Genomic DNA, 25,406 nt, shown 5'->3' with positions numbered 1-25,406 from the left:
GGCATCCCGTCTGCACATCTGGTAGGGGTGCTTTCCAGATTTTCCTCATGACTCTGGATCAGTTTCTGACTGCTAGGCGGGGCAAAGTCTCCTGAATTTTCTGCAAGGCACCTCCCCCTGTGAGCAGAGCTTGGTACAGCCCAAATAGTTTTCAGGTTAAGAAAGCCAGAATCTTTGTTCAGCCGCACTGACTGAACAGACTTTGTAGGGGTTACCTGGCTAAGAGCAGCGGCAGCGGCGGTGGCAGCAGCAGCAGCAACAAGGCTCCTTGGATAACTCAGGTGAGGAGAGAGGACATTCGCAAACTCATCCTGCAATTTTATTTGCTGGATAACTTAGAGTCTAAATGAAATTAAGGAACTTGCGCTTTATAGGTAAACTCCGCAGCTATCATTTTATGGTTTGTCTGGATCGAATGTATGTGCGTAATAGCAGTTTAGAAACTTCAAAACTAATGGAATTTTGGATTGCTTATTTGGAGGGGGGGGCAAGGGGTAATTGTGGTTGTCTGGCCATGAGACTTTTCTGGTGGTATCTGCTAGGGTTTTGTTTTGTTTTGTTTTTTGGTCTCCTGTTACTTAAAATACCTGGTAAGGAAGGACAAACCTGGGAGGCGAGTGTGAGGGGGGGAGAATCCCCATTTTCAGGGCTTTATTCTACCTTCTGCTGACCCGCAATTGTAGGCAAATTGTTGAAATGCAGGCAGAATCTTGGAGCCACACTGTGTGCAAAAGGTCTTTAAGCCCTGGAAGTGGGGTCCATAGGTGGTACACTGTTGCACAGGAGGGAATGGTAGCAGAGTCTGTCCTGTCTGCAGAGCCGGGGTCTTCCTGTCCTGGTGACAGGTTGATCTTGGCTATTTCATGATCAGCCCCTGGCTGGCCTGGTTTTGTTTTTCTCTGATTCTTTCATTTGTGTAAACTTAGATTTGCAGCTGGGGGCTCTATCCGTCTCTACCGCAACTACATTGTTCTGGGGGCTTAGCTGGACTACTTGACCAGAGCAGGCTGGGGTGAGAACGGGGTGGCAGAAGGACTGGAGCATTGCGCTTAAAAATTGGTTCTGAGGATTTGGAGCTTGAAAGATGGTGACAAGCACATAGGAAAATTAAACAAATTCTGCCATCCTGACAGTCACTTCTGGCTTCAGGATAAAGCATCCTGGTTTGTAATTAATGTTTTTATTGAAATTTGACTAATGCCTCATTTGCTAATATTTGTTGTGAAATTAAGGACATTTTATAGTCTGAAGGAATTTAGGGAAAGATTCTACGGGGGACGGCTAATTAACTTGCATTCCTCTTGCAGTTTGTGTTTATGTGAGTGTGTGTACACAGACGCGCATGTGCGTTTATGAATACTTTGGATTTGAATAGCATTCTTTATTTATCCTTAGAGTCCTTAGCAGGCGAGGCAGAAGTCTAAACACTTGTGTAGTCAGGAATAGGTTAAAAAGCAGGCTTTCCGTATCCTTGGGAGTTTTCAGTCCCTAAATTAAAAGCAGAAAAAGCCCCTTTGTGACCCCAAAACAGTGTTTCTTTGATTAGCCTTGATTTGAAATCATCTCACCTTCTGACAGCAATTCAAAAACAAAACTCCTAAGTGCGTTCTTGTAAGAAGAGGACAATAAGAATTTTCAAAAGCAATGTCTTGAGGTTTTGTGTTGGCATGCTCCCCCAGCTTTTTTTTTTAATTGTGGTAAAACGAGTCAGGAGGTCCAGGTTTTAGTGCTAGCTCTGTCACTAACTGTGCAACCTTGGACAAGTCCCTTCACCTTCCTGTAAAAGCAAGGAATTGGACTAAGTGATCTATCTCTAAGAGTCCATCCAATGTAACATTCTAGAAAAACTGGAATTAGATTTTCGCAGGGCTATAAAATTAGACTTATAGGATGGGCTTATTCCAGCCAAGAGGGAAAAATAAAAGGGGTAGTGGGGCAAGTCAGCCAAAATGGAGAGGTGGAAGAGAGAGGAGGTACTGAATGGCAGAGGGGCCATTTTATATTGGTCTTTCAAATGTTTGTGTGTGTCTTACTTAAAGTATGTGATCAAATCTCCTCATTTTCCACTAAGGACAGAAAAGGGATTTTACTTGCTTAGAACGAGCACTTCCTAATACTACTGCCCTATATTGGTCTTATCCTTAATAGTTAAAAAGCATGTTCACATTCCTAATTTTGTTAGATCTCCCCAATAACACCCTGAGGTGTATATGGGGCAGCCATTTTATTCCCATTGCTCTTATGGGGAAACTGAGGGACAGAGATGTTATCTACACTAAATGATGGTATTTGGGACTGGATCTCCTGACTATGTGTGCTCTTTTCATGATTTTGAATTGCTTTTCATTTTTTGATAGAGTTCTGCAACGGAATTAAAGGAAATTGTGCACTCTTTTTCTTGGAATTTCTTTGAACAGGGTCTTCTCTATGGGCAGAGTAGATGTGTTCTATATAAGGCTGGATCAGAGGACTTTTGTGGTCCCTTTCAGACCTCAGAATATCTGGCCAACAATTTGAATCTGAAGAACCATACGTTCCTTGGTTAGATGCATTCTCTAAGGTGTGCCTATGCTTCTGCCTGTGTAGACGTGGAAAGCAACTCTTTCTGGGTAAAATGTGGATGCTGAATTTTGATTACTTCTCCTTCTCCAAGCCCCATTTCTCTCCTCACACCACCCCCAGGGGTGAGGATAGAGACCCCCGATTGAGGTGAAAGTGGCTGCTACTTCATGCCAGGGCAGAGTTAAGTCTTCTGTATTCACTCTGCTCTGCAAACCCCCAATCGCTTTGACGTCCGATTTTGCCCCAAGTAGAATACAAGGGGGAAACTGGGGAAAAGGAGAAAACAGCCAGGAACAACACTCTCGGGGGCCCTGTTCTCTCTCTCTCTCCCCCTTAAATGCCGTCCCCTGCCCTCCCACTCACCGCAGTGGAAAGCAGGTTGTAAACCACAGACTGGATTTCCTCTTATCAGATCATAATTCTGAGTAAAAATTCCTCTTATCAGATCATAATTCTGAGTAAACTGAGGCAGATTTCATTTTTAAGAGCAAAATCTGGTTTCTACTCTAAGGCTGACCCACAGGTAAAGAACAAACGATTTTCCTCTTAAGACTTTGTCCAGCTTCCCAAGCTTTCTAGTCCGGTGAGTAGCAAAAGCCCCCTCTCCTAACTGTGGCCTCGTGTTCCACGTGGCAGGCTCCCTCAACTTTCCCTGGCAACTCCTAACTCACCGCACCCTGGAGCCACCCCTCCCACTAGCTTTGGTTCACACGGCCTTCTTCATTCTCTCTGGATGAAGGATCCCCACTCAAACGGTACTTCTTAAGACCATTGTCTCAATACAAAACTCCACACTCTTTTTCACCCAACCACCCATAATACTAGCCCTCAGGACACAAGGTCCCCCTTCTTAAATGTGCATGTTCCCTTTGTTAGCTGGAGGCCTTCTCTGGTTGATACTCAAAACCCCAGCTTTGCTTCTGTTTACTGACTTTCCTATATGTGGTCTTTAACCTAAAGGCTCTCTTGTCTTCACAGCTGGGTACAGTAAGATAGCAAAGAAGGAACATTCCCTTCTCCACTCTCCTATACCCTGACAGGGCAAGTTGTTGATGACAAACCCAAGACAAATTTCTGACTTTCCAAAAGTTTTCTGAGACTTAACTGATGAACCCTGAGATGTGAAGTGTTTGGATTCTCCCATGCTCATCAAACCATGGAAATAAAGAACCTTTTCAATATCTACCACGGCAATGAATTCTAGGCAGAATGCCTCCAAGTTAGGTATCATGTTTGCTTTGGAGGGTTTTCCTCATTTGAGCTAAAAAAAAAAATCCCTTCTTTAAGAAGGCAGTGAGCAAAAGAAGCAGTGTGGTGTGATAGAAAGCTGTAGACTAAATCGGGTGTTAACACAGACCAGGCTTTGAGTCAGCTCCGCCATTTTCTAGCTGCCCCTTGTCTGAGCTGCCGTTTCTGGAGATACAAAATGAAGGGCACAGATAACATCTACAAAACATGGCTGCCATGAAGAGGACATGAGCTGAAATGCACCCTTCAAACAATAAATTGCTACACAAACATTAATTTTCTACATAAGACATTCATCCATTCCACAAATATTTCCTGAACGATGGCTGGGTACCTAGCTCTGTGCCAGGCAGTGAGAGGGCTTACAGTGTGTATCTTGCACTTATGGAGGCCTTTCTGCTTATTCGAAACACCTGTACACTAACCATCTCATTAGGGAGAGCCACAGTGTAAGGAGGGCAAGATAAATAACCCCACTCCCCTGTTGAGAAAACCGAGGCACAAAGAAACCAAGGTCACAGCAAATGGAATAGAGTTTTCTGCTACCTAGTCAGAAATTGGGGGCAATTCTACTCTGCAAGTCCGACGGGGTGTGGGACTGCAATTGTACTCTAACGAATGCCTGTCGAAGTTGAGGCTATTGCTCGCTATTCCTTATTTTCTGTGTGCCCCCAAAATGCATGTGCCCTCACCCAAAAAGCTTGAATTCTCTGCACCAGCTGTACATTCTGTCTCTGATAAAGTCGACTGGAATCATAGCGGTTTTGAAAATCAAACTTGATTTTCTTCTCAACTGATGCTGTCTCTATCTGTAGACGGGCCTCTTTATATAATAGGGATTCCCTTTGCAGGCTCCTTGCCTGCCTCGCCATTTGACTAGGTAACAAGGTAGACTGGCAGCAGCAGCGGGCCTTCCCAAGAGCAGGAAACGCTCACTTATCCAAAATGTTCAGGAACTAGGAGGCTCTGGGAAACTAAATATCCTAACTGTCCCAGATGATCCCCCATTTGCAGTCCCCAGCCTCTGGCAATCCACCCAACCTTCCAGGAAAAGCGAGAGGCACGGTAGGATTTGTTGTAAGTTTGAGCACATGTAAAAATCGGGGTCCATTTGTAAAAGGCCCCAGAAAGGAGCCTGGGCATACATTCAGATTGGCTCTGATGCTGCTTAATGGAAAACTATTACTGATACTGTCCACGACTTCAAACACAGTGAAATACACGTTAATATCTAAAACCCGTGGACAGACTTAAATCTGATGACTGAAAGCATTTCAGTACCTCCAGTTTCCTGTAGCCTTCCATTTGAAAAACAATTGCCAATAAACAAGGCTATGGAAAAACTGGTTATTTTCAGCTTCTTATTCCTTGGATTCAGAGAAAGGGTAAGTTTGTTTACATATATTGTAGGTTGCAAATAACATCGAATTAAATTTTTTTATGGTTTTCAAATGGGGAGACTTCTTTACCAGTAAGGCATTTCAATGTAATACTAAAGGAACAGGAAGTAAGATAGTAGACAGGTCTGATTAATATTACACTTTTAAAAAGTAGCAACTGCCTCATTATTAACTGAGTTTTGAGCTGTGTTACCTACACAGATATTCTTTAAAGTGCTAATGAATTAGCCTTTTTTTTTCAAATTTCATCAATTTTTTAGCAGACACTCTGACCTTAGCCAGATTTTTTGTTTCAACCCTCATGTAATCATAGAATATAGACACCGTTATCCTTAAAATATACTTTTGATATACTTGGTGCATATAGATTTTACAGCCCCCTTCTATTTACCATTGACTGTCATCAGAAGATCATTAAAATCATTACAAATCTATCTTTGTGAATCGAGCAAAGTCATTGAAAACCCTATTATCAAACCAAAGCTGTTTAAAATCAAATTTACCTTTCAAATTATCCTCAAAAAAACCAGTCGTCAGGGGGCATTTGAGTGTGGCGCACTCTGACAGACATTGCCTGAAGAGCCACTATATTAATTCTCTGTATAGCCACGTGAGAGTTGTTTTGTTTTTTGTTTTTTTTTTAAGAAAAGAAAGCAACTGTGTATTGACATGGAATAAGAATCCACCAAATTAGTGTAACTGAATTTCGGAGTCTGCCTTTTACGGTGGGCCAATGATTGCACACTAGACTTTGAAGAAGACAGACACATACAATCGTTCTATCTTTCCTTGTCTTTGGAGGCCATCTGCTGAGCTCCGTTTCTTGCCTTAGTCTTCCTGGCCAGTAATAAAAACGCAAACCTCTTTAATGATAAAAGGGAAGGAATTGTGTAAAAGGGCTTGTTAGAAGTGAAAGGGGCTGCTTCTCTCCTCAAGCACAAAGTGTGTGGCCCTTCAGGGCACCAAATTATTCTGAATGTAGTAAAGCGATTTTCCCCCTTTCTCTTCAAATTTAGAATTTTTCTGTGCTTGAACTCCTCCCTGCCAGTGGAAGATGGAAGATTGCCCTTTAAATTATAATGACTCACGTTTAACTAGCAATCTTAACGTTTATTATCTATTTTTCCAATAAGATTGCTAAGGCCCATATTATCCCATTTGGCAGATGAGGAAACTGAGACCCAGAAATGGTTTAGATGCCTTATCCCAACCCCCAAACGAATTTGCTGCAGACCCTGGGCCCTTCTTTCCCTGAAAATGGTGACTTTTCCTTTAAAGCTAAAACCGAGGTGCCCGGCTCTGGGAATAAATCACGGGGATGACAACTGTTTGTCTAATCTCAGGGAATCTTTAAAAGACTTGAGAACTTCTTCCTTCAATAACAACAATTTTCTCATTCTAGACATAGTTTGACATTATGGGTCCTCCTCTGAAGCTCTTCAAAAACCAGAAGTACCAGGAACTGAAGCAGGAATGCATCAGGGATGGTAGACTTTTCTGTGATCCAACCTTTTTGCCTGAGAATGATTCACTTTTCTACAACCGACTGCTTCCTGGGAAGGTGGTGTGGAAACGTCCCCAGGTAACTTTGTTGTTTCAGTTTCTGTTTCCCTCTTGATCTCTTTCATCATAAATCTACTTGGTCCACTATTTCACTCACACAGCCCACTGCGTATAGACCAGTTTAGCAGACAACTTTATTTATTTTTTTATAGCATAATATCCTTTTGATATTTTTAGAGCACAGCAAAATTAAGAGGAAGGTATAGAGATTTCCCATGTATTCCCTGCCCCCAGACATACAGAGCCCCTCCCATTATCAAATGCCCCCTCTCAGCGTGGTACCTCTGTTACAACTGGTGAATTTACACTGACACATCATAATCGCACAAAGTTCATAATTTACATTAGAGTTCACTCCTAGTGTTGTACATTCTGTGGGTTTGGACAAATGTATAATGACATATAACCATAATTATGGTATCCGAATATTTTCACTGCCCTAAGAATTCCCAGCAGACAGCTTTAAGATGGGAAGTTTTATGGATTTGTGCTTCTGGCTCTAAGTTGAGGAATCTTGAATTTTAGTCACATTTTATCAGATTTAGTAATCTAGAAAGAACAAAAAAGAGATATACCATGCTTGTTTTCTCTTGGAAGTTCATTTGAGTAAATATGGTAACTCAGAAAGCAACTATACTCTTGTTTCTTTACTGAGTTACCTATGACAGCAACTTCAAGATAATCTCAGACCATTGAAGAGAAAAACTTATATGGTGAGCATAAATGAAATAAACTCAACAAGATAGAGTTTGAATTGGGGGAGGGAGACTTCTTTGCTGCTCTTTGGATACCATCGTCTGTATTCTCCCACAATTAGCAAAGCGGGATCCAAGTAAGACTGTGTATCTTTCACCACCTATTCATAGTTACTATGGTTCTCTGTGGAACATCTGCATGTTGTGTCTCTAAAGCAAGTCTCAGAAGCCCTTTACAAGTCCTACATGAGTGGGAGGTCAATGTACAAAATGATAGGATGTCGGAATCTGGAGAATAAACAGTAACCTGGTTATATCTAAAGGGTATGACTAGATAGAAGGATATTCAACCTGGGCTCCTTCCCAAAGTGGGTGACCAGGTATATAAGCCACCAAGGGCTGTTATGAAATGCAAATTCTTGGACTTTCACCATATCCTGAAAACCTTCTGATCCTATTTCATGATGTACCTTTTTTACGCACTATTAACCATCTCAGTCAGCAACTCAAGGTTCGCTTTCTTCAATGAACAATTTCCACAGCTTGAACTCCTGAAGGGAGTTCTTACAAGAGCTACTTCGGTTTATGTAGGTTGCCACCAGGGGGTGCCAAGATACATGGGTCACGTCAAGGCTCTTGTTTTCTGTGTGACTCAGAGGACATGTCTCCATTTTTGCCCATAATGTATGATAGTCGCTGAGAATATAAGAGTTGGAGAAGTTCTCTCCATCAGAAGGAAGATTACACTGCGGCTCAGTTTCTGTGCCTCCAGCTGTTGACATCCCTGTAGATCACTGACCTGCAATACAAATCTGGAAAACAAATGCATGGAGAAAATAGAAATGTGCTGTTTGGGAGCCACTCTTATGAATGGATGGTGATAATGAGGGCCAGCCACCACTCTTTGTTGATGGTTGGCTATGAAAGAAAGGAGATCGATAGGGCAGAAGTAGCTGAAAAGAAGGCAGGGAATCGAGGGAGGTTTTCTGGGGGAGGGTGTCTTTTACAAATAGGACAGACTTGAACATATTTATAGGCTAAGGAGGAAATAGTAAAGGAGAGGTTAAAGACCCAGAAGAAAGAAGGAATAATGGATGGGGGTGAGGTCCTGGACGAGGTGGCAGGAGATCTGACGGGCAGTAAAATCGCAAGCCAACATGAAGCCATTCTCCTGATGTGAACCAAGCCAACAGTGCTTCCTGTATTGGCCCGTCTTTAGACGCATCCTCCCTCCCCCATCTTGGCTCAGTCCTTTGTCCTTTGCCTTCATCTTCCAAATTCTGTGGATTGAGTCCTAGGTGAATTAGCAGGGAAGGAAAGAAACTTAGTAACCACTGCAATAATCCATCTTGCCTCTGAGGCAAGCGATACCCCTTCCAAGGTGAGGGAGTGTCAGAAAGAGAGAGTGAATGGGGTGGAACAAGGCATAAGCATTTAGGGCATGCCTACTATGGGCCCAGATACTGTGTTTGGAGTTTTCTATACATTTTTTCATTTCATCCTAATTTGCTATAGCTTAGTAAGGTAGGTATCTTTAAAAACCACTTTGATGTAATTCTTTTATCCTGGTGTGAAAAATAAGGGTAGATACTATGTTCATTTTATTGATGAGGAAACTGTGTCTCAGAGGGAAGGTAAGAATTTTCCCAGGGTCAGACTACTAACAAGCTGGGATTTGAATCCAGGTTTGACTCCAAAGCCTGTATTAGTTTTTACTCTACCATGCAGCCATGTCAGGGAGATAGATTTGCTCGTGTCTCTTTTGGTAAAATAGGTAGCTTCCCTCCAGTAAGTTCTCACATTCCCCCTCACTGTGTTGATGCTGTACACCCATTAATTGATCCAGACTCTCCCTTTTGAGAGCATACTCTGAGCTTGGTCTTAATTAGGCCCAAAGAGAGAGTCAGTTGAGAAGCATTCATCGAGCGCTTACTCTATGCCAGCCTCTGTGCAAGATACAGACGAGGCCTGGGGCGAGGGATTCCCATTCCAGCTGACGAGATGTATATTGAGCTATCGAAGAGTTAAATAAGAAATTACTGCTACACAGAGGAAATGCTATTTTCAGGCATATAGCCAGTAAATCATAGAGGGTTTTGAAGAAAAGGAGATCATGGCGGATTGGAGCAGTTGGGGCGGGGGACTCTTGTGGGGAGTAGGGGGAAAAACAAGGTTCCGGACCACCATCTGAGTCTCTTCTAAAAGCTGGAGATTCCTCTCCAGCCAGAGTGGAGGCCAAGCCTAGGGGCAAGAACCACGTCCAAGTTCTCTGGCCTCCCATCAGGAAAGCCAAGAGACGGCCTCTCTAAATTGGCTCAGGAAGACCAGATGGGTCGTTGGACTCACCTGCCTCATTGGCAAGGTTGAGATCCTCATCTACAGGGAAGCTTACAGACATCTTGTCCCTTGGCATGCCACCTCGCCTCGTACTCAAACAGGGTTAGCTTCTGAAGTCTCTAAAATGGAAGAAACACGATTAACCAGATATTTTCTGTCTCTTTCCCTGCTGGGTTGCGAAGCCTCCACGTCTGTAAACACCACTGCTAATCAAACCAGCCAAATGCAGTCCAGCGCCACCATCCTAGGGCAGGATTGAGCTCCCCTCTTCCCACTTGCCACTTCCCTGCTGCACCCTAAGGAGCCACTTTAGATAGGCAGGGATTATGAGAGTGTTTTGCAATTGTTCGGTGCCACTTCACCTGCCCATACCTTTCAGAGGAAGATCCTTCCCCTTAACACCTCCATTGGTCCAATGACCCCAGCTACTGGCCTAGCTTCCTGGGTACACAGCTATATTGCCTGATACCTGTCCTCCTGGGCTTTCCTGTCCTCCTGGACCTTCAACATATAAAGTCTTAGCAGATTCTAAGAGCTGAGTTCCCCTGAGTTACAGTGTGATCCTAAGGCGGCAGGTAGGATTTTTAGGCTGAAATCTAGCCACCGAATTCCCACAGAAAATCTCTTCTCCAGCGACTCTCCCCGCCACCCGCCTCTGGCTTTTTTCCTGACTGAGTCGTACCCAGCTACAATGGTGTCTTCGAGTCAGACACAGCTATTCTCCTGCTAAAATGGAGCAAGGCCTTTTGGGGATTGCACAGCTGGCTGTGGAGGAAGCCAGGGCACCTGCACAAGATCTGGCAGCTCTCCTGGTCAAGTTCTGAGTTCAGCCTCCACTACCATGGCCCTTGCCCAGGTCTTTTCACTACCTTGGGTGAGAAGAGGCCGATGACGTTCTGGATTAAAGCAAAGGTGGGAGGAATGGGAGGGATCGGTTGAGAGGGGACATTAGAAGCAGAGAGAGATTGCATATGAGGGACCCCGTTAAATGAGGAAATATTTCTCTCTTTGTGCTAATAGAAATTTCCAACACCCAGCTGAATGGGACACCTGTGTAGAGTAGTTTTGGCCTAGACTCTTCATGAATTTCTTTTTCTTCCCAGAGATCATGTGCCTCCACGTGAATGGTCCTAAGTGTTTTTCTCTGTTGACACAATCGAAAAGAGTTGAATAGGCCAATACTCTCGCCATCTGTCCTATTTATTTTAGATTCCGAATTTAAAAAACGCTAGCAGCTTTATCAAAGTACAATTTATACACCATAAAATTCAGCTGCTTTAAGTATACTAAGCAATGATTTTTTAAAATAAATTTACAGAGTTGTGCAAACATCACCACAATCCAGTTTTAGACCAGTTGCACCATCCCAATACAATCCCTTGTGCACATTTGCAGGGAGTAAACCCCTCCTCCCCCCAGTCGCAGGCAACCAGTAATGTACTTTCGGTTTCTGTCTAGATTTGCTTATTCTGGACGTTTCACTTAAAATGGAATCATAAAAGTAACTGGCTTCTTTAGATTAGCATGATTTTCAAGGATCATCCATGTTTCAGCATGTATGTTTCTTTTTATCACTGAACTGTATTCCATTGCACGGATATATAAATTTTTCCCAATAAAGCAGTTTGGGATTTACACCTGGAGTCTCCTTGCAGAAGTCTGAAGGTTTAAAGAAGAAGATAATTCTGTAGTGACTTGCTTGTCCAGTTTGGAAGTGGAAGTTGGGCTTAAGATATTATTCTATGGTTCCATATTGAGTTTCCCTTGGAGGGGTTAGGAAGGAAGAGAATGTTTTACCAATGACAAGATCGTCATGCAGAAGCAAAACTCCCCAGCAAGTAAAGTTGACTCCTTGTGCAGGTGGTTCAACATTGGTCCCTGAGCCGAGGTCCACCTATAAATGCCGTGTCTGGAGATGGTACAGTTTTCTAAGGGTAAGATAATGGTTGCTTGGACTAGCTGATAAAGCCCTCAGGCCCTGGATGGCAGCCCTGGGCCTTCTGGGACGACTTAGAGCCTTGGACTTAGTCCTAATGTACCTACTGCAGGGCCGGCCTCACTTGTAAGTGTCCACACTGTCCTCATCCCCATGGGACTGCTAGACTGCCCATAGCACTTTTGAAATGCCTCCACTCTTCCGGCTGCTGGTTTTCTAGGCAGCCTTTCATTTTACTGTGGTTCTTGAGGTTTACCCTGGACCTCAATGTTTATTGTCAGCAAATTTCACCTGTGTAAAAAAAAAAATTGCTAAATATGTGGATGTGGTAGGTGCGAAGAGAGCCACATAGAGTGACGTGCGTGGGGCTCCAAGGCTTATAACTGTATGCCTCCCTCCCCCCACCCAGAGGTCTCTGGGAAAGGAGATGAGGTAAGGACGATAGGAGGATCTCTCAATGCTCAGCTAAGAGAACATACTTCCTAGAGGTGCTGCTTTGCTTGTATCAGTAGAAGGCTTTGGCTCAGGGATAGGGGTCTGCAGAGACCATTCCTGGATTTACTCTTGGTGCTTGACTTCCTAGTTGCGTATTTTCCCCCTAAGAAATTATTTTGCCTTGACAAACAGCCCAGTTCAAGGATCACGTTGACTAGGCCAACACAGCTGGGAACCATTAGAGGTTCAGCAATCTTCCCTACCTCTCAAGCCACCCAAATATGTGACTATGTGAGCTGTGACCTCTCCTCCAGCTCCACTCCCTACCATTTCAGCAGAGCTTGGGCTGAAATGTCCCATCTGCACTCTGCATCCCAGCTTTGACTTACAGGAAAATGTCTCCAGCCTTGCTTCCTTACCCCCGCAGGAATTATAGCCAGTTGTCTAAATCTAGGGGAAAATTCAATAAATATCCATTTCATTGTTTTCAAATTTGTCACCAAAAAGTCCATTTGGCTGTTAGATTTGCATTGGCTCATTACCCTTTACCCTTTCTACCTCCTTAGCTATTTCTAGTCTTTCACTTCCTTAAAGAGGTAAAAAAAAAAAATGTGGCTTAATAAAAATGTTCTCCCATGCTACACATCACGGTGCTGACATACCTAAGAGTTTGATTCATACTTAGTGGATGAAACTGAGGAGATTAAAGCACATTGGTGATATCTAGCCTAGAACCAAAAGCTAAGACATGAGTTAAGCCAGTCTTCCAGAATGATGGAGAGCTTTTAGGTGAGCATTAAGCAAAGAGACATAAAACACTGGGATGGATGACTGAGACAATGAATTGCATCTCCACCCCTGAAGAGCTTCACAGTACTATCCTTTGCATGGTGACCATTGATCAACTTAAAGGCAAAAGGATGAACCAGCTGATGTCTAGAGGTTCCTTCTCTAACTGAAGAACCTAAAACTTTAGTCCTAGGTCTACTAACTAGCTAAATGACAGGAGAGGCAAGTTACTGCCCTTCTCTGAGCCTGTTTCCTCATTTGTAAAATAAACAGGTTGACTAAATTGTCTCTAAATTCCTTCCAGGTTTGACAGTCTATGGACTGTTAACTCATTTTTAAAAACACATTGTTAAGTAGCCATCCATCATGTATGAAGAGTGGTGAAGTAAAACTGGGGCATGGGCCAGTTTATGAGAGGAAATGGAAAATAAGGTGGATTTTTTGCCCAAATGTATATTCTCCCATGATTACACACAGCTTTACACACACACACACACGCACACACACACACACACACTATATATATATATATATATATATATATATATATATATATATATATATAAATATAAATCACATTCACATTAGTCGACAGGAGAATAATCATCCAGTTCCTCAATTTGAGTTCTGTTTCCATGTCTTTTTGCTTATTTACATGATCCTTTAGGTCTTAAATAGAAGTTGACACGCCAAAAGTGTTTGCTGAGCCTAGATCCCTGCTGTGAATTAAAGCCTTGTGGAAAATCAAGACACTTTAATGTCACCCCAACCACTAATAACTCTACATAAAACCAGCAAATAATTTGCCTTAATAATCTAAAAACACACTTTTCCACATATCGATGTTCACTTTATTGTTTTTTCATGCTTGGAAACTATTATATGCATCATCTAAGTCCCAGAAATCACTGTATAACTTTACATCTTGCTACAAATAAAATGGTAACGCCTGACTCAGAAAGGAAAAACTGTATTTCGTCTCATCTTAGAAAGGGCAAAGAAACAATCAGAAGAGAAAGGATATCAGGACTGAATCCACCCAACACACCTGCTTTATGTTCAATAAGTGAAAACACAGGCAGCTCCCAACGCATGAAAAAATTTAGTAAGATAGAAGCCTTCTACTAAGACAAAAAAGTAATGAGACACCAGACATGCATCTAAAAAAAAAAAAAAGACCAGAAAACCAAAGCTGATGACAACCCACCTAACTCTCCTTTTGGCAAAGGAATGACCAATTAATCTTCAGTTTGGACGTGTCCTTGCCCAGAATGCCTATTCCTTTCCAGAGTTATTTTGGCTTTTAAAGAATATATGGAATGTTTCATTCTGTAGACCAGACCCTTCATCAAGGAGAATTATGTCCATTAAAAAAAAGAGGTTTGAGAACCAGAAAAATATAGCTGTCTCTATTTAATAATTTTTAAAGGATATATGTCTAGATTTTCTTTCCATTTGAGACTAGGATTTATTTCTGCTGGGTAAGAAAAATGTCAAGGTACTGGCCAACGGCCTCCTCCATGAAGCTCTCTCCATCTACCCAAGACTTCATTGGTATTTCCTGCCTTTGAACTCTGCAAGGGCTGATACTCTGAGTCACGCAAACGTGTCTTCAATTATATGGTGTCATGTATGTGACTATACCTCTGTCCATGACTGTCTCTCTACTCCTTATGCCTCCATCCCTCTCCCTTGTCCAACTGCTAACTCTAGTCATTCTTAAGGCTTCGGCGTGAACATTACCACCACTATTCAAATTATTTTGTCTACCACCAGGGAAATTTTGGGGATCCTTCCTTTAGGCACTGATTATACTTTGAAAATTCCTCCATTACATTGTGCTGGAATTGTATTATTTGGGCCTCATTTTCCTACTTGCAGTGGGAATGGCACAGCTAATGATATGTTGGGGAAAGACACACACATACGCCTCAAACAAATACTTGCCCCATTCTGTCCAGGTTCTGAACATCCCCTGTGGGAAAAGAGTGTCTGTTGAAGTGCTCCTAGATGCGGTCTATTACCACCTGCTATTCGTGCTGCTGCCATCTGTATTCATCCAAAGATGTGGGGAAATCTTGCTGCACGGACACCGCTGTTGCCTCTGCTTTGTGTTAGGAAAGGGCTTCACGTATAAGGTCTCCTAACTCATTTTTCTGGAGAGGGAGAAGCATTAATGTCCACCTCTATCAGGCCTTGTCTTTTAAGTGCAATCACCCATCTGAGCACAGGCGCTTCAGAAAATCTCATCCTGACAAATAGGATCAGAATGTAATGTGCTAATCCCTCGTTCTCTCTTTACCAACTCACTGCTGCAGTGAAAACTCTCTAAACCTCAATGATAGCTATGTCTGAGGGCTCCCACCAGCACGTCTCATCCTGTCTCAGTCGCATCCTCTTCTTCCATTTCTCCTGCCACCTTCCCACATGACCCTTTTTCCTGTGTCTTGATGAGCTACTGCTTTGTGTTTGTTTCCACAACCCCCCAACCTTGCCTTTCTCCTACCTGTGGAATTCCTGGTAATTTTTCCACCTTACCTCATCTGTGAAGTCTGTCCTGCCTAGCTGAGCTCACACTGACCCGTGGGGAACACTTCCCAGGCTCTTAGAACGAACTGTTGTATCCACAGGACATCTGCGATGACCCCCGCCTGATTGTGGGCAATATCAGCAACCACCAGCTGACCCAAGGGAGACTGGGGCACAAGCCAATGGTCTCTGCATTTTCCTGTTTGGCTGTTCAGGAGTCTCACTGGACAAAGGTACCGACCTCACTCGGTTTCCACCTTCTTGTCTTCTTTAGTAACTTTAGGAAAAGTCAGCTCGTAACTGTCTCAGATTGTTTAATCCCTGAAGTCAGAAGTATTAATGATTGAAGGCGATTTCCCTCAATTTTATTATGAGAATGTTCACAAATACAGAAAGTTGAAAGAATTTTACAGTTAACACCCATTTACTCACCTAGATTCTACCGTTAACATTTTACTCTATTTGCTTTGTCGCACATATTAGGTGATCTTTTGTCACTTGCAGTACTTTGACTCAGTAGCTCTGCATACTTGCATTCTCAGTACCTACTGGGGTAAAAAGCCACTGGGGGCCAGGAAGTCACTGACAGATGTGAACAAAAGAAAAGGTGAGAAAGGTGGAACTAGATCCTTGAAAAGGTTCTAATAAATTATAAGAGTACAAAAATTCCTTTGGCATTTAGGCAGAGTTCAAGGCAATGAAGTGTTGACCTGGGAAAAATTAGAGCATTTTCTTCAGAAAATAACAATTTTCGAAGATGAATGTGTAGTTGTATTTAAAAAGGAGACTTTCCCAAATATATTTTTATTCAAGGTGTGAATAAAATCTATAGTCTATAGAATCTGCACGAACTCTCTAGGATGGACCTTTAAAAACTGAAACCACAGGGGACCTTGTGTTTTGATTGATTTTGCTTTTTAAAATGCCTTTGTTTATGTGGTTAAATATGCAACCACGAATACGTTTGTGTCGACAGTCTCTCATGATCGAGTTTGTAGATTAACTGTGGTAAATAATTTAACCCATAACTTGCTGCCCCCAGTCACCCTGTGTGTATTCAGGGCAAGCATGGTAATACTATCCTCAGCAAAACTGAACTGGGGGAGCAAAAATTGCAGGAAAAAATGCCCTACCAGGGACTTCCTACCTAGACCCAAACCAAATGTATTTGGTGTGCTTCCTGTTGCCACATGGGATTTGTCAGAAGTCAATTGTAATCTCAATATTTGGATATGGTCTGGTGAATAACAGTTGATTGAATGTCCTTATATTTCCAGACAATTCCCAACCATAAGGAACAGGAATGGGACCCTCGAAAACTAGATAAATATGCTGGGATATTTCGCTTCCGTTTCTGGCATTTTGGAGAATGGACCGAGGTGGTGATTGATGACTTGCTGCCCACCATCAATGGAGATCTCGTTTTCTCCTTCTCCACCTCCATGAATGAGTTTTGGAATGCTCTGTTGGAAAAAGCTTATGCCAAGTAAGGAGGGGGGCTGGCTAGTCAGTGGTCAGGCTACACAAGGAAAGGAAGGTCACATTCGTCCTTGGGAACTCATGCTCTCCCAGCTTAGCCTTGGGCTTTAAATTGGGTAGGATATCAATCAGATCCAAGGCATTGCTTTGGACCTGGGAATGGCCCTCCCTGATTCCAGATGAGAAAGAAATCAGCTGTTCCAGTTTCCGTTAAGCCCTTACTGCTCCCAGGTGCCCTCTTCCTGCTGCTGATCTACAGATCACATGGCATTATGGCCGCAGATTTTCTCCTTGTCTAATATTTACCTGTAGAAAGAAGTTTCTGCATGGACCGTCCTAGATAACATAGCCTAAACCTAGAAATGTGGCTATATTCTCAAAGTATCTCTCATTTTGTACCTAGAGGAAAGCTAGCCGGTAAAGGCTGGCTGGGCAAGGACTGTTTTAACTTGGGGGGACAAGATGTCCTTGACCTGGAAAAACACTTTTACAAAGATAACTTTGCATATTTGCCCCCAGGCTGCTTGGCTGTTATGAAGCCCTCGATGGTCTGACCACTACTGATATCATCGTGGACTTCACTGGCACATTGGCTGAAACTGTTGACATGCAGAAGGGAAGATACACTGAGCTCGTTGAGGAGAAGTACAAGCTGTTTGGAGAACTGTACAAAACATTTACCAAAGGAGGTCTGATCTGTTGCTCCATTGAGGTTTGTACTCACCAAAACCACTCTTCGCTCACTTCTGGCAGAGGAGACCGTGGCATTTAGTGGAGAACATCACCCTCACCCTGGAGATCCAGGACAAGTCATTATGAAACTCAGAAAGCTAACAATAGGCACTGAGCCCTGGCGCAGAGGCTAAGGAGCTTTAACCTATTTTCCTTTTGTACCAGTCATCCCGCTGGAGGCCGATGCGCATCCGAGCAGATGTAAATAGTCTCTGCTAAATTATTCCTCGTGCCTCTGCTCCTGGGTGTGGCGGTTATAGCTGTTTGCTCAGAGAATTAACCAACCCCAACGACAAATTTCAATGCTCTTCATATCAACGTACTACCGTGGGTCATTTGAATTGTTTGAGTTGTTATATTAAATTCTTTATTTCCTTTCCTTGGCTTGCTTTGTGTCAAGTTAGGTGGCAGGATCAAATTTCTATTTGCATAAGAGAACTAATTCCAGCCATACTCGGGTAAACCAATCAAAGAAGAGGAAGAACCAAGCCTTGGATCTCCCAGTCCTTGTGCCCTTATGTATCTCTCTTTGCTCTCAGTTTCCCAATCAGGAGGAACAAGAAGTTGAAACTGATTGGGGTCTACTGAAGGGCCATACGTACACCATGACTGATATTCGCAAGATTCGTCTTGGAGAAAGACTCGTGGAGGTCTTCAGTACGGAGAAGCTGTACATGATTCGTCTGAGGAACCCCTTGGGAAGACAAGAATGGAGTGGGCCCTGGAGTGAGATGTGAGTGGCTTTCCACTTTGATTCCTGCATCCCCAAAGCCCTATACGTTCTCCCGATCCCATCCCTCCAGACTGCTAGTGGGCTGTCAATACTTAGTGACATCTGTGGGTCCTTCTCGGACATGGGGCCTGTGACTTAGCTGGTGGTGAGACAGAGCTGTCCCAGTCCTCATGTATTCTGTTCCTTTGGCAGCCTGCTTACTGTAGGAAGTCAATGGCAAACATAATGGCTTATCCCTTTGTTCATTTGCCTTTAGTTCTGAAGAGTGGCAGCAGCTGACTGCAGCAGATCGCAAGAACCTGGGGCTTGTTATGTCTGATGATGGAGAGTTTTGGTGCGTAGAGGTTTTCTGTGCTAAAGGGAATTGGGGCTTCCACACGGAACCGCAGGGGTGGGTATTAAGTGTCATCTTCATTTCTTTCCTTCCATTCAGGATGAGCCTGGAGGACTTTTGCCGCAACTTCCATGAACTGAATGTCTGCCGCAATGTGAACAACCCTATTTTTGGCCGCAAGGAGCTGGAATCGGTGGTGGGATGCTGGACTGTGGATGATGATCCGCTGATGAACCGTTCAGGAGGCTGCTATAACAACCGTGATACCTTCCTGCAGAATCCCCAGGTTTAAATCAAATTCTTTTTCTTTGCCTTCAAGTTATCAAGGCAATAGGAAGCCAGGTCTCACCTTGGAGTACTTCTTTGACATCAGTTCTCCCATTTGCAGCTATTGTGTAATATTCATCAACCAAGATGCATAGGGATTGCCTCAGATGCCTGTAAAGCAGACTGTGTCTCTTTGTAGAGACGTGACTTGGTGACATTATCAAATCCAAGCCACCTCCTCTGGCTGCCTCTCTCCTGACCGTATTGCTGGGTATGCTTTGACACTCCCTGCTTCCTTGTGATGGTCCCACATTAGAGAGAAAGGACCTGCTCCCTGACGTTTTCTCAATTCTTTTTCATTTCTTTACTGCCTAATTGCTCTCTTGGGTACGCATTTACTATATGTGTCCTCTTTCTCACGCAGGTGATTCTTCTGAACCCCATCATTAGGCCTCCCTTTTCTCATCTAGAATACCAGGTCATTCTTCTCAGGATTTGAATCGCTACCCTGTCAATGACCCCGTTCCATCCATCTCCCATTACAATGCTATTCCAGATGACACATTAGAGGTCAAGCCCAGGCACACCCCAAAGCAAAAAATCCAAACATCCAAAGCCTGAACCTATAATAACCTTGATGGTTTCATCTGCAAATGTGCTGATGAGCTAACCACAGGAGACAAGACTTCTGACTGTATTGCAGCCTTACACGAGTGTGTCTTTTCTTTCCATGAGCTTCATTGGCCAGCCACTTCGAAGGATACTAAAGCTGGTGGGCTGATTTACGTAACTCATAGTTTCCTCCATTCCTTCCACCTTAATTGCCCCTAAAGAAAAGAAAGCTCCTATTGCCACCCCCCTTCATTTACAGCCCTGGAAATGCTTTAACTATCAGGAACGTATACCAAACTGGGGAAATGGGCTTTTTGGCATCACTGTTTAAGTGTCTGTGCAGGATGAACTGACGGGTGCCTCGTGAGCGCATGTTTCTGCATCTGTTTCCTGTTTCTTGGTGGGAGGGTTGGGGGAGAGAGAGAGAGAAATCTGATGCCTTTTAGTCTTACTTCCCAATGGCACCATGATTCCGCAGATGATGTTTGGGAAGTCTCTAGAAAAGGACTGCAGCATCCTTAAAATGGTAATAGCAAAGCATCAGTTCACCAAGGTAATGGATCCGGCCCCTTCCACAAGTCACACATCTGGACTGGCATTAGGAGGCTAGCCTAGGGGAATGCTGCAGTGTCAGGTTAAGTCAAGCAAGGATGCTTTCTGTCTTTGTTGATTCTCAAATTTTCCTGTGTACAGCTTTTAAAAACAAGGGGACAGTTTATACGATTTAAAAAAATGTTATGTATTTAATTTATTTATTTTCGGCTGCGTTGGATCTTCGTTGCTGTGTGCGGGCTTTCTCTAGTTGCGGCGAGCTGGGGCTACTCTTCTTTGTGGTGCGCGGGCTTCTCATTGCGGTGGCATCTCTTGTTACGGAGCACGGGCTCTAGGCACGTGGGCTTCAGTAGTTGTGGCTCGCGGGCTCTAGAGCGCAGGCTCAGTAGTTGTGGCACACGGGCCCAGTTACTCCGTGGCATGTGGGATCTTCCCAGACCAGGGCTCGAACCCGTGTCCCCTGCATTAGCAGGCGGATTCTTAACCACTGTGCCACCAGGGAAGCCCACAAGGGGACAATTTTTAAAAACCCAAGCTCCTACCAAGAACTTATTAAAACAAAGCATACCCCCTTTGGCATCAAAGGCCTAGGTATGAAGTTGGCTCTCTCAGCACATGCTGAATGCCATAGGGAGAAGCAAACATTAGGATCTGCATTTAGCAAGTCAATGGCAAAGCCCAGAACATGACCCAAGTCTCTGCTTCGCAAGGTAGAGTTTTCTTCCCTGAAATTTGAGCTGGCTCATCTGAAACAGAAGTGCTAACTAAGCTCCTTGCTGGCCTCTTTCCCTTAGTACATCTTCACTGTGCCCGAGGATGGGCACAAGGTCATCATGTCTCTGCAGCAAAAAGACCTGCGCACTTACCGCCGCATGGGAAGACCCGACAATTACATCATCGGCTTTGAGCTCTTCAAGGTAAGAATGGGCCTTTGGAGCAGAGAGAATGATGGCAAACAGTGTCAAAATTAGGACGGCTTGGGGTTAGGGGAATTAAGAAAGGTCGAGGGATATAGAAAGTAGAAGAGCTAGGATCTTCAAATGCAAAAACTATGATTTGAGTGCAATGGAGCATCTCCTTCTCTTGCATTTCCAGGTGGAGATGAACCGCAAATTCCGCCTCCACCACCTGTACATCCAGGAGCGTGCGGGGACCTCCACTTATATTGACACGCGCACCGTGTTTCTGAGCAAGTACCTGAAGAAAGGCAACTACGTGCTTGTCCCAACTATGTTCCAGCATGGCCGCACCAGCGAGTTTCTCTTGAGAATCTTCTCTGAAGTGCCTGTCCAGCTCAGGTGCCGTTTCCTCGGCCAGCCCTGCCAACTCCCATTCCGTGCCTTGCCTCCAGTCCTAACCCTCTTGGCCCTCTTCCCCTAGGTGGACACTCAAAGGGACATCTTATTCAAGTCAGATTTAACTGCAGTGATGGCAGGAGAAAGATTTCTCAAAGTGGTGTGGGTTGAGAGAAGTTCCCTGCGGAGGTCAGAGCTTCAGCACTTTGAGCTGCCATTTAAGGAGAACAGGCCTATAGCCTAAGCTTTTCCACTTATATTTTATCTTCTGTTCTCTGGCTGACTCTTTCTTCTCTTAAACAGCTGGCACTCCTCACTGCTCCTCTATTATGTTCTGAGTGCTGGGTCACCAAAGCTACCTTTTCACCCCAGCCCTGCCTACTCTGATCTTTATCTGCTGGGCCTTAAAGCAAGGGGAAAGGAAAACATACTCATAAAATATAAGCCATGTCAGAGGAGGAATGGGCTAGGTCACTTGGCATTTCGTGTTTTTCAACAACAGGGTCTGCTTTGGCGAGCCTATCTCCTCATCAAAGGGCATTCGTCATGGATGACGTGTCTTCTTTTTGATGTTCCAGGGAGCTGACTCTGGACATGCCCAAGATGTCCTGCTGGAATCTGGCTCGTGGCTACCCCAAGGTTGTCACCCAGATCACAGTGCACAGTGCCGAGGGCCTGGAGAAGAAGTATGCCAATGAAAGTAAGAACTGCAGGGGTGTCTGGGAAAGCAAAATCAGTTTCATTTATTGCATATATGGTTAGAAAAGATGGTCACACATGATTCTCTCCAATGGCGTTTTCCGTGTAGAAAAGTCAGAACGGCTGTCAACCGTGGTAGGAAAATGGGATATATATAAACAACAAGGTCCTACTGTATAGCACAGGGAACTATATTCAATATCCTGTGATAAACCATAATGGAAAAGAATATTTTAAAAAGAATGTATATAACTGAATCGCTTTGCTGTACAGCAGAAATTAACACCATGTTGTAAATCAACTGTACTTCAATTTAAAAAAAGAGAAAATGGGATATAAAAGTCTTGGGGCAAGGGCCTATCTAATATTCATTTCTATATCCCTATATAAAGTATAGAAAAGAAAAGGGAAAGAGGAACCAAAGTCCCAGAATAGACTTAGTGAGATAGTGTCTTGACTATCTAGAAAGAGGACTTTTAATCACTGTGTTAAAAATAAATGTTACTTTGTTCCAGCTGTAAACCCATATTTGGTCATCAAGTGTGGAAAGGAGGAAGTCCGTTCGCCTGTCCAAAAGAATACTGTTCATGCCATTTTTGACACCCAGGCCATTTTCTACAGAAGGACCACTGACATTCCTATTATAGTGCAGGTGAGGATGTGAACGGGGACCCTCACGTGGCTCATATTCAGTACCAGATACTGGATGATCCCAAGTGCCTCACAGATGTCTAGGATACGGAGCAAGGCTTATCCTGTTTTGTTTGTTTGTTTTGGTTTTTTTTTTTTTTTTTTTTTTTTTTTTGCGGTACGCGGGCCTCTCACTGTTGTGGCCTCTCCCGCTGCGGAACACAGGCTCCGGACGCACGGGCTCAGCGGCCACAGCTCACGGGCCCAGCCGCTCTGCGGCACGTGGGATCCTCCCGGACCGGGGCACGAACCCGCGTCCCCTGAATCGGCAGGCGGACTCTCAACCACTGCGCCACCAGGGAAGCCCTATCCTGGTTTTTTGTCTGTTTGTTTTGTACTGGAAGACACCTCCCCCCAGGCACAATCACTGGCTTCCTTACGAACCTCCATCCTAAATCTCCTCTCCTCTGTTCTTTCATTGTGGGCAGAAGCCCGCATGCTGGCAGATACGCATGTTAACACAGGTACTGTAAATGCCATGTGGGGAAGTATATGCCAGTTCACATGACCCTCGCCCTGCTGCTCGGAATGGAGCACTGTGGTTTGGCTGTTTTTCTGACTTGATGCTTCTGACCAGCTGCCTTTCGGCGGCCATCTCATAGATCAAGGTTGATTCTGAACTCTGACTGGTGGCTTTTCGTCTCTCCTCTTTGAGGTACTTTCCCCTTAGCCAGAGAGGTATCAGGAAGTACAGTCTCTTGGTTTTTAAACAGACCTTCCAAAGCCCGGCATTAGGTTCTAGATGCCACTCGGCAAAGTCCAATGTTACAGAGGGTTGCTCATCTTCACTTTCTTGACTTGTCTCTCCAGGTCTGGAACAGACGAAAGTTCTGTGATCAGTTCTTGGGGCAGGTCACTCTGGATGCTGACCCCAGTGACTGCCGTGATCTGAAGTCCCTGTACCTGCGTAAGAAGGGTGGTCCAACTGCCAAAGTTAAACAAGGCCACATCAGCTTCAAGGTTATTTCCAGTGATGATCTCACTGAGCTCTAAATCTCCAGCTCCAGGGAATCCTGACAGAGCTTTCCCATCCTTTTATTTTCTGTCAGATGCTAGATCTTATCTAGGATTCATAATCTTTTGAAAGAAAGAAATTCACAGTAATTAACTTTGCCTTTCTTCTGATAAGTTCCCCATACCTCCCCATCCGAGTAGCGTAAGTAGCTACATAACCTATATACCTCCAGCAGCTGGACAGGGGGAGGTGACAGTCCTATCTGAAGATCAGACAGATGTTGGCCAAGGAAAGATCTCTGGGGCTTCCGGGGGTGAGATTCATGCAGGACAACGACAACAGCCTGGATACCCTACCGATGTCTTAGCTGTTTTCAGGTGCCCAAAATGTCTCCCCTGTAGGGCATGTTGAGGAAGGCGGAGGGGTGATCAAGGCCAAGCAGGTCTAGCCTGACATCCCAGCTCCTGACTGAACACTACAGGTGTCCCAGCAGCCTTTTACCCAGCAGCCACAGCCTGTTTATACATCCCCAGCCCTTACCGCCGGCACCGCCATCACCACCACCACCAACCACCACCTCTGGAAAGTGTAGTCCTGCCCTGACCCAAGTCACCCCCCACGGTAGGTTTTACCTTCATGTTGAGGAAGCTTCCTAGGTGCTTAATCAAGAGCTGGAGTTCCGTGAGGCTCAGACAGTGGGAAGGGCCCGAGCTCCAGCTCCGTGGAAGCCAGCTGTGTGCCACAAGAGGGAAAAGTGGAAGAAGCTGCAGTGGGAGACAAAGCCTCGGTCCCCCACGCATCCACACACACCTACACTCACACACGCGCACGTGGGCGCGCACGAACTACCGTTCAGGCAGTCAGCGGGCAAGAGGAAGAATGAATAAGGACCACGCAGGATAAAAGGACGAGAGACTCCATCCAGGCATAGTCTCGCCAGTTTGGGGCCCCTGACTGCAAATGTGACCTCCTGCTGCTGCTAGGTTTACAAACAAGCCCGTTGTCCTGTGCCTCCTAATATCATTGGTACTGAAGACCCCATCTGGGGGGCTTGAGACCCCTCAGGCTTTTCTCCCAGTTGGGAGCGTTCACTCCCTGGGGGTGTTTGTTTGCCCTCTTGTTTTTTCAGTCCTTCTATAGAATTTTCTCTAGAGTCAGTCATTCTGAAATGTTCTTCCCTCCATCTCCTCTATCAACATTCTACCCCTCCTTCAAGGCCCAGCATAAATGCCACCTCCTCCATGAAGCCTTTCCCCATCCCCCAAGCTCCACCTCCTAGAATATTTCAACGCTTCTGCAATGATAAATAAAATGACATAGTTGTAGTATACTTAGTCTAGTCCAGCACGCGATCATTTAAAAAATTTTGTAGTTTTCTTAGCTCGCTCCTTTCCCTACCATGTTTTTCAGTCTAACTTCTGCAGTGCCTTCACCACACTGCCTTACATAATCCAAACCACAATAAAGTTCACGTTTAATAAATTGACCAGTCTTGACTTGATTTGGTGGCACAGGAGAGATGGCAAGAGTGGCTGTCTGCTGAGACTCCTTTGCGAGCGGTTAG

General features: G+C 44.3%; 1 protein-coding gene across 1 annotated transcript; it reads left to right on the top strand.

Moving 5' to 3' along the window:
- Positions 1–142: 142 nt before the first annotated feature.
- On the top strand, positions 143–25,328 carry CAPN6 (calpain 6). The gene is made up of 13 exons (XM_032618690.1): positions 143–281; positions 6,613–6,792; positions 15,596–15,727; positions 16,772–16,980; positions 17,493–17,685; positions 18,245–18,438; positions 18,695–18,772; positions 18,872–19,058; positions 20,998–21,120; positions 21,299–21,501; positions 22,077–22,198; positions 22,713–22,849; positions 23,698–25,328. Exons 2-13 carry the CDS (start codon positions 6,628–6,630, stop codon positions 23,878–23,880), a joined length of 1,926 nt encoding a protein of 641 aa, XP_032474581.1. The 5' UTR covers positions 143–281; positions 6,613–6,627; the 3' UTR covers positions 23,881–25,328.
- The last annotated feature ends 78 nt before the right edge of the window (positions 25,329–25,406 follow it).

Source organism: Phocoena sinus, chromosome X, assembly GCF_008692025.1.
Source record: "Phocoena sinus isolate mPhoSin1 chromosome X, mPhoSin1.pri, whole genome shotgun sequence".
Classification (NCBI taxonomy): Eukaryota; Metazoa; Chordata; class Mammalia; order Artiodactyla; family Phocoenidae; genus Phocoena; species Phocoena sinus.
The sequence above is the reverse complement of the archived record's forward strand: the minus strand, read 5'-3'. Positions and strand labels throughout refer to the sequence as shown.